The sequence below is a fragment of the Amblyraja radiata genome, chromosome 8 (assembly GCF_010909765.2).
Source record: "Amblyraja radiata isolate CabotCenter1 chromosome 8, sAmbRad1.1.pri, whole genome shotgun sequence".
In the NCBI taxonomy this organism is placed as follows: domain Eukaryota; kingdom Metazoa; phylum Chordata; class Chondrichthyes; order Rajiformes; family Rajidae; genus Amblyraja; species Amblyraja radiata.
Genome location: NC_045963.1, coordinates 43,197,718 through 43,214,454, shown reverse-complemented (window position 1 = coordinate 43,214,454; position 16,737 = coordinate 43,197,718). Strand labels below are relative to the sequence as shown.

The following is a 16,737-nucleotide window of genomic DNA, read 5'->3' as shown; positions in this document are numbered from 1 at the left end:
CGGTATGGACTCGGTGGGCCAGAGATCTGTTCCCATGCTGCATCTATCAAAACTATTGAACTTGCATTGTGTGATGAGCCTCAATTGGGCAGTTTTAAAACAGCTGTATAAACAAACTGAACAAGACAAGGTACCTTGAGCTGCTCCAACGCTTTGGCTATGACTGGTTGGCTGGATGTCTGCTCACGGTGCAGGGAGATTTTTTTTTCTATGGATTGATGAAAGGTCTTGCGCTGATTTACAAGATGTGAAGACTGCATCACCACCAGTAATAAATTAAGGATCTGAGGAGAGGAAAGTCATTTACAAAAAGCAATGAACTTTGCAGATTAGGTAGTGACAGTTTATTAAAATCCAAGATGTGAGTATTAATAAGACAAGCTATTCTACACTATTGATAACAACCATTGAACGAGCCAGTTTTTTACAACTGGCTACTGTAGAAAAAAAAGAACTGCAGATGCTGGTTTATACCTAAGTTAGGCACAAAGTGCTGGAGTACTTCAGGCCGGAAGAAGGGTCTGGACTCAAAATGTCACCCATCCTTTTTCTCCTGAGATGCTGCCTGGCCAGCACTTTGTGTCTATTCTCGTAACTTCTGTTCTTGTATTCAATTCATTGCCTTCCCCCTTTTCTCCACTGATTAATGCTTCTATGAAAAACCTTGTGACATTTTATGGGTACGTTGCTAAACAAATGCAAGTTGTTCCTACTGTTACTCAAGTGAAGTAGGTTGTATTGTAAATGTGAAGAGGGTTATGAAAAAAATCACAGCAGGATCTTGATCAGTTGAGCAGGTAGGTTGAGGAATGGCTAATGGAGATAAATGGCAGTAAGTGTGAAGTAGTCAATTTGTGGTCAAAACGGGGCAAACCTTCACAATGAATGGCAGTGCCCTGGAGAGAGTTGTAGAGCAGAGAGATCTAGGAGTACGGGTGCATAGTTCCCTGAAAGTGGAATCACCGGTAGATAGGGTGGTAAAGGTGACTTTTGGTAGATTGGCATTCAACAGTCAGGGCATTGAGTATTGAAGTTGGAACATTAAGTGGTGAGTCCACATTTGGAGTCCACAATTAGAAGACATGGTGAGTCCACATTTGGAGTCTTTTGTCACCCTGATAAAGGAAGGATGTCATTAAGTTGAAAGAGTGCAGAGATGATTTAAAAGGATGTTGCCAAAAGTTGAGGGCCTGAGCTATAGGGAGAGATTGGGTAAGCTATGACTTTATTTATTTATTCCATGGAGCGCAGATTAAGGTGTGACCTTATAGAGTGTATAAAATCATGAGGGGAATTGATAGGGTGAATGTCTTTTACCTAGGGTAGGGGAATAAAGAACTAGAGGACATAGGTTTAAGGTGAGAGGAAAAAGATTGATAGGAACCTAAGGGGCAACTTTTTTCACTCAGAGAATAATGGGTATGTAGAATGAGCTGCCAGAGGAGGTAGTTGAGGCATGTACATGGACAGAAAAAGTTGAGAGGGACATGGTCCAAAAGCGAGAAAATGGTTCTCGCTTAGATGGAGCATCTTGATCGGCATGGCGGAGTTGTGCGGAACGGGCCTGTTTCCGTGTTGTACGACTCTAAGTGTGGTGAGTAATTATGGCATCCGACCCACTGTATGAGGCTCACCTGCATGCTTCTCAATGTATCTACTGTTTCCACCTGAGGCAGCACTTTGATGGAGTGGCCCTGCCATGATTTCCAGGAATCCTCCTGCGCTTTGGTGAGGAGTAGGTAGGCTATGTCCACTGATTCATCGCATTCATTCGAACATTCCTTGCCAGCAGTTGCGCTCAGCAGTTGGAGTATCTGAGACTTGCGCTCTGAAAGGTCACAAGCAACAAAGATATGCAGGTCCTCCAGACTGGGAATGAGAACCTGCGAGTGAAAGGTATGCCACGTCAGTTAGGTTCATTCTTTTCACATACCGAGGTACAGTGAAAAGCTTTGTTTTGCAGACTATCCAAACAGATCAGTTAACACTATACATAAATACAATCGTCAAACTCAAGTACAATAAATAGAACAAAGGGAAGATACAGAGAGCAGAATGTAGTTGTCAGCATTGTAGCGCATCAGTTCCACAGACAAAATCCAATGTCCACAAGAGGGTAGAGATAAATCAGACAGTACACTAGCTTATGGGAGGACTGTTCACAAGCCTGATAACAGAGGGGAAGAATCTCCTCCTGCGTCTGGTGGTACCCGCTTTCAAGCTTCTGTATCTTTTGCCGGACAGGAGTAGGGAAGGGGAGGAATGACTCGGATGGGAAAGATCTTTGATTATGTTGGCTATTTTTCCGAGGCTGTGTAAAGTGCAGATAGAGTCAATAGGGGGATTCTGGACTGTGGACTTGGCTACATCTACAACTCTCTGCAATTTCTTGCGCTCTTGGGCAGAGCTGTTCCCTAACCAAGTTGTGATGCAACCCAACAGTATGCTTTCAGATGTGCATCTGTCAAAGTCTGTAAGATTCATTGGAGACATGTCGAATTTCCTCCATCTCCTCGGGAAGTAGAGATATATAATCTTACTCTTACCAGTTCCCCATCAGTCAAATAAAAACCAGATTCAAAGTGGGGTAGGCGGTTTAGAGCAAAATTAGAGAAATTTCTTCACACAGACGGTGATGAACTTTTGGAATTATCTACCCCAGTTCATTTAAAATAAGAGGTCGATGGGAAAGTTCATGGTTGATTTAATATAATTTTAAGGGTAAAGTGGATGGATCTTCCAATCAATATGCTTGTGTATAATTAAAGGATGGATATTTTATTTCCAGCTAAAAATCTGTCTCCTTTGGGATTAAATACTGGCATTGTTTTTATCAGCTGGCACAGTAGTCTGAAATTGGCCACATCTTAACGAACGGTGGTGAACGCCCACCCCTCACCAATTACTCTCCTGCACATTGGCGAGACCAAGATCGTTTCGCTGAACACCTCCGCTCGGTCCGCCTAAACCAAGGGTTCCCAACCTGGGGTAAATTTATCCCCAGGGGGGAAATTTCTCCTACCCAGGGGGTAAATTTGTCGATTCCTAATTTGTACATTTTTTTCATTGACTTGACTGTGTTTGGTTCTGGTATACCTGGTATCTGTTCATCATTAGTTGTTCATAAATAAGTGAAATACCATTGTTATGTGCTATTAAAGTTGCCAGGGGTAAACTGGACGAAAAAGGTTGGGAACCCCTGGCCTAAACCTACCTGATCTCTTGGTTGCTCAACACTTTAACTCTCCCACCCATTCCCACACTGACCTTTCTGTCCTGGGCCTCCTCCATTGTCAGAGTGAGGCCCTGTGCAAATTGGAGGAACAGCACCTCATATTTCGCTTGGGTAGTTTACACCCCAGCGGTATGAACATGGACTTCTCTAACTTCAAGTAGCCCTTGCTTTCCCTCTCTTTTCATCGCCTCTCCTTTCCCAGTTCTCCTACCAGTCTTAATGTCTCTGACTACATTTTATCTCAATACCGTCCACTCCCCTGACATCAGTCTGAAGAAGGGTCTCGACCCGAAACGTCACCCATTCCTTCTATCCAGAGATGCTGCCTGAGTTACTCCAGTATTTTGTGTCTACCTTTGATTTAAACCAGCATCTGCAGTTCTTTCCTACAATCTCACCAATGACTGTTCCTCTTACAAGTTTTCTGTCTAACCCATGGCAGAGATTGCTGCAGGACCTAGCATTTATTATTTCACATGTAACACCGGGCAACATAACCATAGTTTATGTCAAAAGACAAAAATTATGCCAGTATCTAATCCCAAAGCATAAAGAATTTTAGCTTGAAATAAATCGACTTCCCTTGAATTACATACAGCTTATTGATTAAGGTTACCTCCATCCACTTTACCCATAACATCATATTAAACCTTGTGAACTTTTCAATCACAGCATGTCTAGACATGTTTTAAGTTTCACTTTCAACCTTTGTTATATGTCTTGTAATGCGGCTTTTACACGGGGCGACTTGACGCAAGAGTTAACCAGAGTTCAACATCGTGGGAACCTCGTGCGATAACAGTGCGGCATTCGTGGACCACCGTGGACCACCGTAGCGCTAACGGCAGGTCATCGTGTAACTTGGTCACTCGGGAGAAAATTCAAGAAAATTGGAATTTCTCCAAGAGTGACTTGTACACTTGTGGTTGAGTATTGCAACATTATATGAACGTAGTGGCCAGTGCGATATCCGTGCGATATCCGTAATAACTCTTGCGGGTACCGTGGGAACTCCTGCGAACGGTGAACCCGGAAGCTGGACAGAGGGGACAGAAGGTGATTAAAAAAGGTGGTCTCAAAAGGACACATGGGAACATGTGTCCTTCGAGGACGTCCCACCTAATTGTCATTGTTGGATAATCTTTTTAACAGGAACACTTGCAGAGATGGCTCCCAGAAAATCTCAAAGGAAGGGGGAAAAGCGGGTCAGAGATGTTTTTGCCATGCAGGAGAATGAGGAGGAGACGCAGCAAGAGAGACAGGTGGAGAGGCAACAGGAGATGCCACAGATAACACTGCCTGTGGGCTCCTTGGAGCAGGGAGAGGGTGAGCAAGGTGCAATTCAGATTGCCTCCCCAGTAGCCGTTGTAGGAATAGCCTCTACAGACGCTTATGTAAAGGGAAGATGGCAGAAGGTAAAGCCATATAACTTCACCAGGGAACAAGAGGGGGAACTTGTAGAATGGTTCCAATTTAACGAGATTCTGTACGATAAATCCAGAGAGGATTATAGAAACAGGGAGAGGAAAAGGAACCTGCTGGAGACGAAGGCTGCCGAGTTTCCCGAGTGCTCATGTGAGTTTATATAACGATATATAAGTTCATCAAGAGGAGAACCATTTAATGTTATCCAAGATTTTAAAACATACATTGCTATTGATGTAAAAGTTCTGTGTTTGCAGTAAACTTAAACTTCTCTTATAAGTCTGTCTGTCTGCCCTGCAGCTGCAAAGTAAAAAAGTCGCAGACAGCTTTTACACCCTCTGTGTTTGAAGTTTAAAGAGCCATAAAAAGAATTATGCATGAGGGCAGGCAATTCTCACTTGTAATGCTTGCCTTTAAAAAGGCCATCTGTATTTACCAACTTGTGCTCAGGTATCCAAGAAGCACAAGAAATAGCACATTAAATGCGGAGGGCAGGCTCTATTTACTGTTCAGAACTTTTAATATAACGGAATACATCCAATGCTTGAAGTTCTATTTAATTCCACCACTCTACGTCTCCAAATGAGCCGATTCAACCAAGGGAGGATATATATAGTGTGTGAAAAAAAAAGTTACATCATTTGTGTCACGTGTAGTTCACGATGTTCATTCAAGATTTAACGCGACTGCTCGGGAAACGGCCAAGTAACTCGCACGAATAACATAAATGCCGAGTACCGTGGGAACTCTTTATCTACTGCCGTTATATCGTGCGAGACTCGTGCTGGACCACGACCTCTTCACTCTGGTGACATCTTGCGTCAACTCGCCCCGTGAAAAGGGGGTTTAACAGAGCAATTTTCTATGATTTGCAATCCACAATCTCTTCTCACGATGCAGAGCTGACATCTCCTTCTCTAATTGTGGAGTTTCTTTGTTGGAGTCCATTCTTCATATTTCTTTTGTGTGTGTCTTTCATTCAGCCTCGTCTCCACCGATCACCCCGTGCAAATACAGACTTTCCTGCTCTCTCCAAACGCTGCACGCTCCAAGCGTTGTGGGATTCACTCACCAAGTCAGTGAGGCCGGCTGGAGGCCATTATTCCCACGCTTGCTCCCTATTTCTGCAATCCTCTCCCACACACTGTTTCCAATCATTTCTCACTTCCGAATAATTCAGGTTATAAACAGTTCTCAGAAACCGAACCCTGTGGTAACCTGGGGGCTGCCTGTGCAGCAGTCCCACTGAACCAACTTTTACCTTAGGCAAAAAAAGACAATGTGCTGGAGTAACTCCGGGTCAGGCAACATCTCTGGAGAGCATGGATAGGGTGATGTTTCGAGTTGGGACCCTTCTTCAGACTGATTGTAGGGAGGAGGAAGGGGTGGGACGGAGCATGGTTGGTAATAGGTGAGGGGGTGTTCTTGAAAGGCAGATAGATAAAGGCTGGAGATGAAAAAACAGAAGGTGTAAATCAAATGCATTGAAGAGTTGTGAATTGTTAAGCTAGAGGAAGGAATGTAGGTGGAGGGAAAGGGGGAGAAGAGAAATATGTGCAAGTCCAGGAGAAATAGGTGGGGAGGGGATGGGGAGGGGGTGGTTGTTACAGCTTACCTAAAATTGGCAAATTCAATGTTCATACCTAAGCGGAATATGAGATGCTGTTCCTTCAGTTTGCGTGTGGAGGAAACTACCTAATGTATTTGTGTTGGGCTTGATTGTACTAGTATTTGATTTGACTAGATAGTACACAAACAAAAGCTTTTCTCTGTACCTCAGATAATAATAAACCAATATCAATTAAAACTAGGGAACAAAATCCCTTTTCCCTGCCGAGTTCAGAGCAAGATACTACTTCAACTGAATATGCTGACATATGGAATACACATCAGTGTGGTTAATGATAGACAACATTTAAAAAGAAAAACCTACCTTGACATATTTTTTTGTTTTAAGAGCTTCTAAAAAATCTGGAACTGGAGCCGACAAAGTAAATTCAGCTGCTATTTCTAGGTCCTGAACCAAAAGAAAAACAGATTTTAATGTTGAAAAATATTCTTTCCAAGAGTTATGTATTAATTTATTACACTACATTTATCCATGTTTACACTATTTTCACAAATGCCCATATATACATTACCTTTCTCAGCATTTTGGCAAAACCCAGAGCCTTGGATGCTCTCTCCCGAGCTTCGTGAAAGAGCTCTTTTAATGCACGACTGGTCTCTATAATGGATCTCCTGTGAAGACAGTTACACCACACATTCACCTCTGGAAAGAATCCCACACAAAATAATAGTCGGGAAAAAATAAAAAAATATCCATTATTAACACTTTTCCAATATTTGAGTTTCAATTATAAGAAAATAGGGGGAAAACAACTTCTAGAGGCAATCAAATAAGCACAAGCAGCTTCAAGAAACATGGCTTAAACATTTTTGTTAAAGAGAAACATGCACACCCTAAATATTTCACTTTACATAGGTGCATGGTTCTTTGAAGGTGGAGTCGCAGGTAGATAGGATGGTCAAAAAGGCGTTTGCCACATTAGTCTTCATCAGTCAGAGTATTGGGTATAGAAGTTGGGAGGTCATGTTGCAGTTGTATAAGATGTTGGTGAGGCCGCATTTAGAGTATTGTGTGATAGGAAATATGTTGTCAAGCTGGAAAGGGTACAGAGAAGATTTACAAGGATGTTGCCAGGTCTAGATGGTCTGAGCTATAGGGAGAGGTTGTGTAAGCTGCGACACTATTCCTTGGAGCGCTGCAGGATTAGGGGGGGATCTTATTAAGGTGTATAAAATCATGAGAGGAATAGGTTGGGTAGATGCACAGTGATTCTTGCCCGGAGAAGGTGAATCAAGGACCAGAGGACATAGGTTTAAGGTGAAGGGGAAAAGATTTAATAGTAATCTGAGGGATAACTTTTTAACACAAAGAGTGGTGGGTGTGTGGAACAAGCTGCCAGAGGAGGTAGTTCAGGCAGGGACTATCCAAACATTTAAGAAACAGTTAGACAGGTGGATCGATAGGACAGGTTTGGAGGGATATGGACCATACGCGGGGACATGGGTCTAGTGTAGCTGGGACATGTTGGCCGGTGTGGGCAAGTTGGGCCGAAGGACCCGTTTCCACAATGTATCACTTCATGACTCTATGCAGGTCCAACTAATTATTCTTCCCTTTCTCCTCTCTTCCTTCGGTTGTCACCAATGTTGTTCATAATCGGGCAAAGGAAAGGAACATTTAGGTAGTTTGCCCAAGTCATTTTGTACGTCAACCAAACTCCACAAAGATGGTGGGCCAATTAGCAGGTTTTCGTTTTAGTTTTACCCTTTTAGAGCCATGAAGACAGGTCCTTCAGCACCGAAAACCTAGGTTTGATCCTGACTACAGGTGCTTGTCTGTACGGAGATTGTATGTTCTCCCCGTGACCTGCATGGATTTTCTCTGAGATCTTCGGTTTCCTCCCACATTCCAAAGACGTACAGGTTTGTAGGTTAATTGGCGTGGTAAATGTAAAAATTGTCCCTAGTGTGTGTAGGATTGTGTTAATGTTGGTCGGCGTGGACCCGGTGGGCCGAAGGGCCTGTTTCCGTGCTGTATATCTAAACTAAACTAAACTTAACGACTCCACGCTGACCATCAATCACCCGTTCACACTAGCTCCATGTTATCCCACTTTTTCATCCACTCACTACACATTAAGGGGCAATTTTACCGAGGCCAATTAACCTGCAAACTCACATGTCTTTGGGATGTGTTAGCAAACTGGAGCACCTGGATGAAACTCGTACAGTCGCAGAGAGAATATGCAAACTCCACACAGGCAGTAACCAAAGTCCGGATCCAAAATGTCACCTATCCATGTCTCCAGAGATTCTATCTGACTTGATGAGTTACTCCACCACTGTGTGTCCTTTTTAGGAATCATTAACCTGGGAAATTGCTAGCACTGAGACACCAAACATAAATAATTCAAATGTTTTGCTCCAACTAACTGGCGACATTGGAAAAGACAAGGCTGTTTAAAAACTTTGAGTGTAGGAGCAGAGGTAGGCTGCAGAATATCACTAGCTTCCCTCTCCCCTGACTCTCAGTCTGAAGAACGGTCTCACACTGAACATCACACATTCCTTCTCTCCAGAGATGCTGCCTGTTCCACTGAGTTACTCCAGCATTTTGTGTCTATCTTCGGTGTAAATCAGCATCTGCAGTTCCTTTCTACGCAGAGAAAATACCAATCATTTGCAGTTACTACAGTATCGTAATGGAAGTGATGTTTAAAATAAAATCTGCAGACACTCTTAAATATTTTACGATTCACAGAAGAGACTTTACGATTCACAGAAGAGTCTGGTGAAGAAACACATCTGCGCCTTCCTCCCTCGCAACATGGACCCGTTACAATTCGCATACCATCCGAACAGATCCACGGACGATGCGGTCTCCCAGGTTCTGCACACAGCTCTCTCTCATCTTGACAGCCAGAAGGGGGGCTATGTGAGGATGCTGTTCATAGACTTCAGTTCAGCCTTCAACACGATAGTCCCCACCAGACTGGCTGAGAAGCTACTGGAATTAGGGCTCAACACCCGCCTGTGTGCCTGGGTCCTGGACTTTCTCACCACCAGGCCCCAGGTAGTCAAGATGGGGGGAAATACATCAAATTTGCTCACCCTGAGCACAGGATCCCCCCAGGGTTGCGTCCTCAGCACCCTGCTGTACTCCCTGTACACACATGACTGTGTGGCTAGGTTCAGCTCCAACTCGATAATCAAGTTAGCTGATGACACTGTGTTGGTGGGCCTGATCTCAGACAACGATGAGAAGGCCTAACGGGAAGAGGTGGCTGATCTAGCACTCTGGTGTCAGGACAACAGCCTCCTCTTGAACATCAAAAAAACTAAGGAGCTGATCGTGGACTTTAGGAGGGCACATCATCCGAGGACGTACACACCATTGAGGATAAATGGGGATACTGTGGATAGGGTGAGCTGTTTTAAATACCTGGGAGTCCACATCTCTGAGAATATGGCATGGACATCACACGCTGCAGCACTCGTGAGTAAGGCAAGACAGTGCCTTTACCACCTCAGGCAATTGAGGACATTCAGAGTGTCTGAGGATCCTCCAGGGCTTCTACTCAGCAGCTGTGGAAAGCATCTTGTCTGGAAATATTACGATTTGGCCGAACGCACTATGGGAACTTCACTCGCCCCTCTGCAGGAACTATACATCAGAAGGTGTAACTCCAGAGCCAATAAGATCATGGCAGACCCCTTCCACCCCTGCAACGGACTGTTCCAGTTGCTACGGTCAGGCAAACGCCTCCGTTGCCATGCTGTGAGAATGGAGGTTGAGAAGGAGTTTCTTCCCAGAGGCCATTAGGACTGTAAACTCCTACCTCACCAGGGACTAACTTTACTGTACCATTCTAGTTTTTTTTAAATTGCTGTTTTTTTTTCTTTTCTTTCCTCCCACAATATGTAATATGTAAAAGAATATGTGATTCTGTTCCATTCTGTTTGTAGTTTGTTTGTTTGTTTGTTTTTTGCACAAAGTCCGCGAGCATTGCCACTTTTCATTTCACTGCACATCTCCTATGTGTATGTGACGAATAAACTTGACGACTTCAGCCACATCGATGACAAGACATGTTCATTAGACTGTTTTCAATGGTCATGGTAATACTTGCAGTACCTGATTTCATCGGATGCTGTACTGTCATCAGCACTCGCCCACAATTCGTCACAGCTTTCCGGGAGACCTGAATCCAAGAACTCTCCTGTAGACTTCAGCAACATTCCAGCTATGTCACTGAAGAGAGAGTGTAAATTAACCACTTGTTCAGTCCAGTATGCAGCCATGCCAAAGTTCTAATTAGAGCTTCACACACAGAATAATTCCTGCATTGAGGTGTTGGCTAACACTGCTAACGATGATATGTTACTCTCGGGCCCCTGCTCCAGTCATTGATTGTGGGTCCCAGCACCAATCCTCGCACCTTTCTGGTCTCATGCTCCCAACCCTAAATTATTGAATCCTATCTTCACTTTTTTGTCCATTAACCTGTCCTGTATATTATCCCCAATCTGCATGCTCTAATGTTGTTTATTAACCGCCTTGCTGAAGATTTCTCAAAGTCCAAATACCCTGATCCCTTCTTCTCCCCAATTTACAGGCAGTCCTCTGGTTACGGCAGGGCTCCGTTCACGAGAACTGTTCGTAACCTGAATTATTGGTGAGTGAAAAAGGACCAGAAACAGTGTGTGGGAGAGGGCTGCAGAAACAGGCATGACAGGAGAGCTAGCAGGTGCGGGAAGAGTGGCCACCAGTCCACCTCACTGACTTGGTGAGTGAGCGAGAGTTTGTTTTAGTTTTAGTTTTAGGAATACAATCCGAAAACGGGTCCTTCAGTGACCGAGTCTGCACCAAACAGCGATCCCCGTATACTAGCACTATCCTACATAATAGGGACAATTCAAATTATTTTACTGAAGCCAATTAACCTACAAACCTGAACGTCTTTGGAATGTGGGAGGAAACCGGAGAAAACCCATGTGATCACAGGGAGAACATACAAACCCTGTACAGACAGCACCCATAGTCAGGATCGTACCTAGATCTCTGGCGCTGTAAGGCAGTAACTCTACCACTGTGCAGAGAGAGTCTGCTAGGCGCTTCCAGCTCTGCCCAGTTTATGAATATTATAGCTCGGCGTTGGGGGAGAGAAGGCATGTGGAAATGTCCTTTTGTCACCTGGCAGAAGATGCCTGCAAGCCCGCAGCAGCTGGTAGATCTACCCCGCTATACTACAGCCACACTGCCGCTCAAGCTACTAATTCCCGCTGAAAACCTTGCCTTGACCCTGGCAGCATGTTCAGGCACCGACTCCACTGGCCAACTCCAAATCCCCTGGTTTATCTCACCGACTCCCCTGTGTGACGTTCTGCTGTGAAGGTTAGGGGAGCTAAACTTGTTTCAAACAATTGTTTCAAAATCCATCGGAAAATATTTGTAAAGTAAAAATTCATAGGCCAGTGCTCCTATAATGGAGATACTGCCTGTATTCTCCACGTTCAAATCTCACAAAAGTAGATTTATCGAAAATTATTACATCTTTGTAAAATCCATGCTGTTCTACCAATACCAATAAATATCTTCCAAATGCCCTATCATCACTTTCTTAATAATAGGTTCTAGCTTAGGCAGAGTAGATTGAGGAGATTCCAAAGAGCTTTTACATGAATATCAAGGGGAAAATGGTAAACCAGGGGGAAAATTGAGCCCCTCAAGGACCGAATTGGACATCAATCTTTGGAGCTGCAGGAGATGGGCAAGGCCCTCAATTAATATTTCTCGTCTATTTTTAACGATTTTTAAGCTGGAAAAAATTAATAATTCTTTGGCATTTGACTGGTACTCCTGCTGCCTCACAGTACCAGAAACCTAGGTGTTGTCTGTGTGGAGTTTGCACGTTCTAACTATGACTGCGTGGGTTTCCACCGCATGCTCTGGCTTCCTCCCACATCCCAAAGACGTGCAGGTTTGAATGTTAATTTGTCCTTTGTAAATTACCTCTGCAGGTAAAATTGCCCCTCAATGTGTTGGGAATGGATGAGAAGATGGTATAACATAGAACTAGTGTGAACGGATAATCGATGGTCGGCGTGCACTCAGTTGGCCGAAGGGCCAATTTCCATGCTGCATCTCGAAAACTATAACACTAAACGTACCAACCAGGAATATTTCAGATGAATAAAAATGGAATTTGATCCCTTCATTTAGTAAAATAAATCCAAATGAAATTAACTGCATTCATTTTTGAATGCACAGATCCTACCAAAAGAGCTTTCCAGCTTGAGCTTCTCCTCCTCGTATGCAAGGCGTTATTTCTTTGGTAAAATTCCATTCTATTTCTAGAAGGTTCTTCAGACTGTGCGAGGCCTGAGGTAAATGCTGTAACATCTGGATCCAGCTCCGCATGTAATCAAAATAAACCTGGAATTCAAAGGACCATATACATAGCTTTGTAAAAAGAAAAACATTATTTTGCAAACTTATTTCAATGCACATATTAACAATTTATCCAAGCAGTATCCACATCACAGCCTCCTTCTCCTTGTACTATATATAGTAATGTCTTTGCTGCAATGAGTTTGCAAAGTCTCTGCTGCAATATTGCTATGGCTCCAAAACTGATAAGAGAAAGCTTCAGGAATAAAATGGATTATATGATAATTATCAAGACACCAAGATAAATTGTAAAAGATATTGGTGAGACCACATTTGGAGTATTGTATTCAGTTTTGATCACCCTGCTATAGGAAAGATTGTGGCGGCACCTGGTGGCAACACAAGGGCACAACGAACCATCGGCTCTAGAGGGCGGCGTCTTGGTGTGGGAGGCGCTAGGCACGGGGTCGGTACCTGAGTTGGTATTTAAGGCCGGGCAACGCCCGTGTCGTGCGAGGAGTAGGGAGCTATATTGGAGAGAATAAACACGTCTAGTGCACACAGCTCGTGTCCAACTAGTTTCTGGCTGGACTCCCGCTACACTGGTGACCCCGACGCCTCGGAGTGTAATCCTGGAAGGGAAATTTGGAAAAAAAATGCATTCTGTATCGATGTTACAAAACCTACCTTCAACGGCGCTGCAGATCTGCCACTGGCTGTGTGTGCGACTTTGGCGCCTTTGAGTGGGGGGGGGGGGGGGCTGGATTAAAATGCAGGTTTGTATCGCTTGACGGAGAGGGATTTCCTCGGGCTGCTAAAGAAAAATCGATCGGACTTCCTTTCCCGTTTTTTTTTTAATAAATTGCCGGACAATTTAATAGTTGGATTAAAGTAAAAAGCGACTTTGAACGCCCTCAACGCCTACAACATGACAGATCGTAATATCAGGACTAAACAAAAGGTAAGTCGTGTATTTCACATATAATCTTGCTTCTTGGGGTGGCTTTAGTCTAATTTTACATTGCGAAAAAGCCTTATTTGGGCCCCATACAAATCGGCAGTGTCTTGCCTGCCGATATGGGGCTAAAATTCACGACAACGGCAACTTTCCAATCGATCACATTCCAGAAACACCCACTCGCAAGATGATTTAAATCCTCTTTTTTTTGGACTATCATGTCGGAAGAGCATCTAAATCGTCTATATTTTGTGTTATTGTCTCTCCATAATCAATATTTTTATACTAAATATCCACAGTTTTAGCCACATGTTTTGTGCAAAAAATAATAAATTTGATTATATTGAGAGTGGATGTTTCTAGATTAATTTATAGGAATTACACATTAAATTCCTTCCATCTGGCATATGTTCACGACAGTGAGATTTAAATATCATGTTATATTGTGAATTCTTGTGTGAATGGGATTAGTTTGTTATTTGGATATAGGCTATTTAAAAAAATTATCCTTTTCTTAAGGAATGGATAGATGTTTAGATCTCGTAATTGAATTCAGATGAATTTAATTGATTAAATGAATTTAATTGATTTGATGAAACTGATGAATATGAATTTTTTTGTTGGGTATTTACTATTTGTTTTAGCGTTTAACCTTTTTCTAAAACTGCAAATAATAACTTGTTTCCGTTAATGCTGTTCAGTGTTTTTTTTCCTTTACATTTTAAACAGATATCTCCGAAGAAGAAATGCAAAATTGTCAATCCAAATGCCCAGCAAAAGAGACTGATTTAGACAGCATTTGCAGAGATTATCCGAATTTGGACTACTTCAAATGTGATGATCTAAAGGACATTCTTAATGGGAAAGCAATGGGCAGAAAGGCATGTCATGCGTGGTTTGAAGAGCAAAACTTGTAGTTTACAATGCCAAAATTGAAAAGTTGAGGAAAAACAAGGTGTACAGAGTTGCTTATTGGTTACAATCTGAGGATAAGGGGGAAATCCTTTAAAACCGAGATGAGAAGAACTTTTTTCACACAGAGAGTGGTGAATCTCTGGAACTCTCTGCCACAGAGGGTAGTCGAGGCCAGTTCATTGGCTATATTTAAGAGGGAGTTAGATGTGGCCCTTGTGGCTAAGGGGATCAGAGGGTATGGAGAGAAGGCAGGTACGGGATACTGAGTTGGATGATCAGCCATGATCATATTGAATGGTGGTGCAGGCTCGAAGGGCCGAATGGCCTACTCCTGCACCTAATTTCTATGTTTCTATGTTTCAATGAGGAGTATGATGATGCTACTGATTATTATATGCCAATGTACCAGCTAGCAACTGATTTTCTCCATAAAGACTTGGTCTATTGCTAGAAATTGTAATTTATTTACCTATCTGTTACAGATTTACAGCATAAAATACAATAATATTAAAGTTCTGATCTTGAGAATATCACATTTTTGAATTTTCAAGGCAGTCTGGGTGTTTATTACTATTTCCGTCACAACGGTCAATTTTGTAACTAGCTACAATTAGGTAACTAACTAATTATATGCTTTTATTTCAGGTCATCCGTAAGATGTTTTATATTTGCTTCAAAATGCTTCAATCTATAATAACTGAAAATTTCATTCAGTTCACTTAATTTTTAAGAAAGTTATGGGCTTTTGACTGTCCTCGATCACAGCTTTTGTGTGAAGTCAATAAAAAAGCAATAGGGAAAAAGATGCTAATTTTCGAGTATGAAAATGGCCATAACCTTTTTAATACTGAAGATATGAAAGTGAATTAGGTATCAAATTAAACTTCTTTTTATGCTTTATCTGATGGGATAAATTGCAGACTTGATTTTTAAAATCTCAAAATGTTGTAACATTGCTACATTCTGCCGCTGCCATCTACGAGGCCGACGTGATCGAACTCAACACGGTCTCCCTAAAGCTACCTACATTTTGGACATTGCAGCCAGGGGTTTGGTTTCGACAGGCCGAATCCCAATTTTACATCCGCGGCGTTACAGCCGATGAGACTCGCTATCACTATGTGGTAAGTTCAAGTTCAAGTTAGTTTATTGTCATGTGTCCCTGTGTAGGACAATGAAATTCTTGCTTTGCTTAAGCACACAGAAAATAGTAGGCATTTACTACAAAACAGATAAATGTGTCCATATACCATGATATAAATATATACACACATGAATAAATAAACTGATAGTGCAAATAACAGAAAGTGGTTGGTAATAATCAGAGTTTTGTCCGAGCCAGGTTTAATAGCCTGATGGCTGAGGGGAAGTAACTATTCCCAGCGCACTTGACCAGCAGACGGCCGGTCAGGTCATTCCTTACCTGGATAATCCGCCAGTGGCGGTTAAGTACGCAGGCCTCAAGGAGCTGCTGCTCCGGATCTACGGGCCGAGCTGAATGCAGAGCGCCTGTCAGGTCCTTAACATGGGTGGGCTCAGCGAACGGATGCCCTCGGCCCTAATGAGCGAGATGCTCACGCTCATGGGCGACCACCTGCCCTGCCCGCTCTTTGAATTTACCTCCCTGCAGCAGTTGCCGTGAGACATCCACCGGAAGCTCGCGGGAGAGAGCTTCGAGGATCCGATCCGGCTAGCGGCCCGCGCTGACGAGCTGTGGATTTCTGACCAGCAGCAGGTGGGCACGCTGGAATACCTGGAACCGCTGGAGTCCCCAGAATCGCTGGACCGGATTGATTCAACGACCTGGCAGGCCCAGCGACCCAGGACCACGCCCACAAGAGGGCCACGCCCACAAGAGCCACAGACAAGACAAGTGGCACAAGGAGATGAGGATGGCTGAGCAGGACCCAGGAGATCCAAGGAGAAGAATGTGGTGCTTTTACCACCAGCGCTGGGGTTCAGCAGCCCGCCAATGCCGCCAGCCATGTTCGTTTCCGTGAAACGACAGCGGGCTCGACTTCCTGTTTGTCTACTTGGACGACATCCTCGTGGCAAGTCGCTCGCGAGAGGAACACTGTGCCCACCTGCGTCTACTCTTCCAGCGCCTCAGTGACCATGGCCTTGTAATTAACCCCGGCAAGTGCCAATTTGGCCTTCAGGCCATCAACTTCCTGGGGCATCGGGTGACAGGGCAAGGAGCAGTGCCTCTGCCGGACAGGGTTGAGGCAATCCGCCAGTTCCCTC

The 16,737-nt window shown here is 43.5% G+C and overlaps 1 protein-coding gene across 4 annotated transcripts in view; it reads right to left on the bottom strand.

The window, feature by feature from the left end:
- The window catches only part of map3k4 (mitogen-activated protein kinase kinase kinase 4), a 168,012-nt gene that overhangs the window by 54,485 nt on the left and 96,790 nt on the right, over positions 1–16,737 (bottom strand). For all 4 annotated transcript variants that reach the window (XM_033025715.1, XM_033025714.1, XM_033025716.1 and 1 more), the window contains 6 exons: positions 12,508–12,665; positions 10,365–10,481; positions 6,802–6,901; positions 6,594–6,677; positions 1,635–1,883; positions 135–284 (listed from right to left, as the gene is read on the bottom strand). In XM_033025715.1, the coding sequence (XP_032881606.1) occupies positions 135–284; positions 1,635–1,883; positions 6,594–6,677; positions 6,802–6,901; positions 10,365–10,481; positions 12,508–12,665 (858 nt within the window). The remainder of the gene's footprint in view (positions 1–134; positions 285–1,634; positions 1,884–6,593; positions 6,678–6,801; positions 6,902–10,364; positions 10,482–12,507; positions 12,666–16,737) is intronic.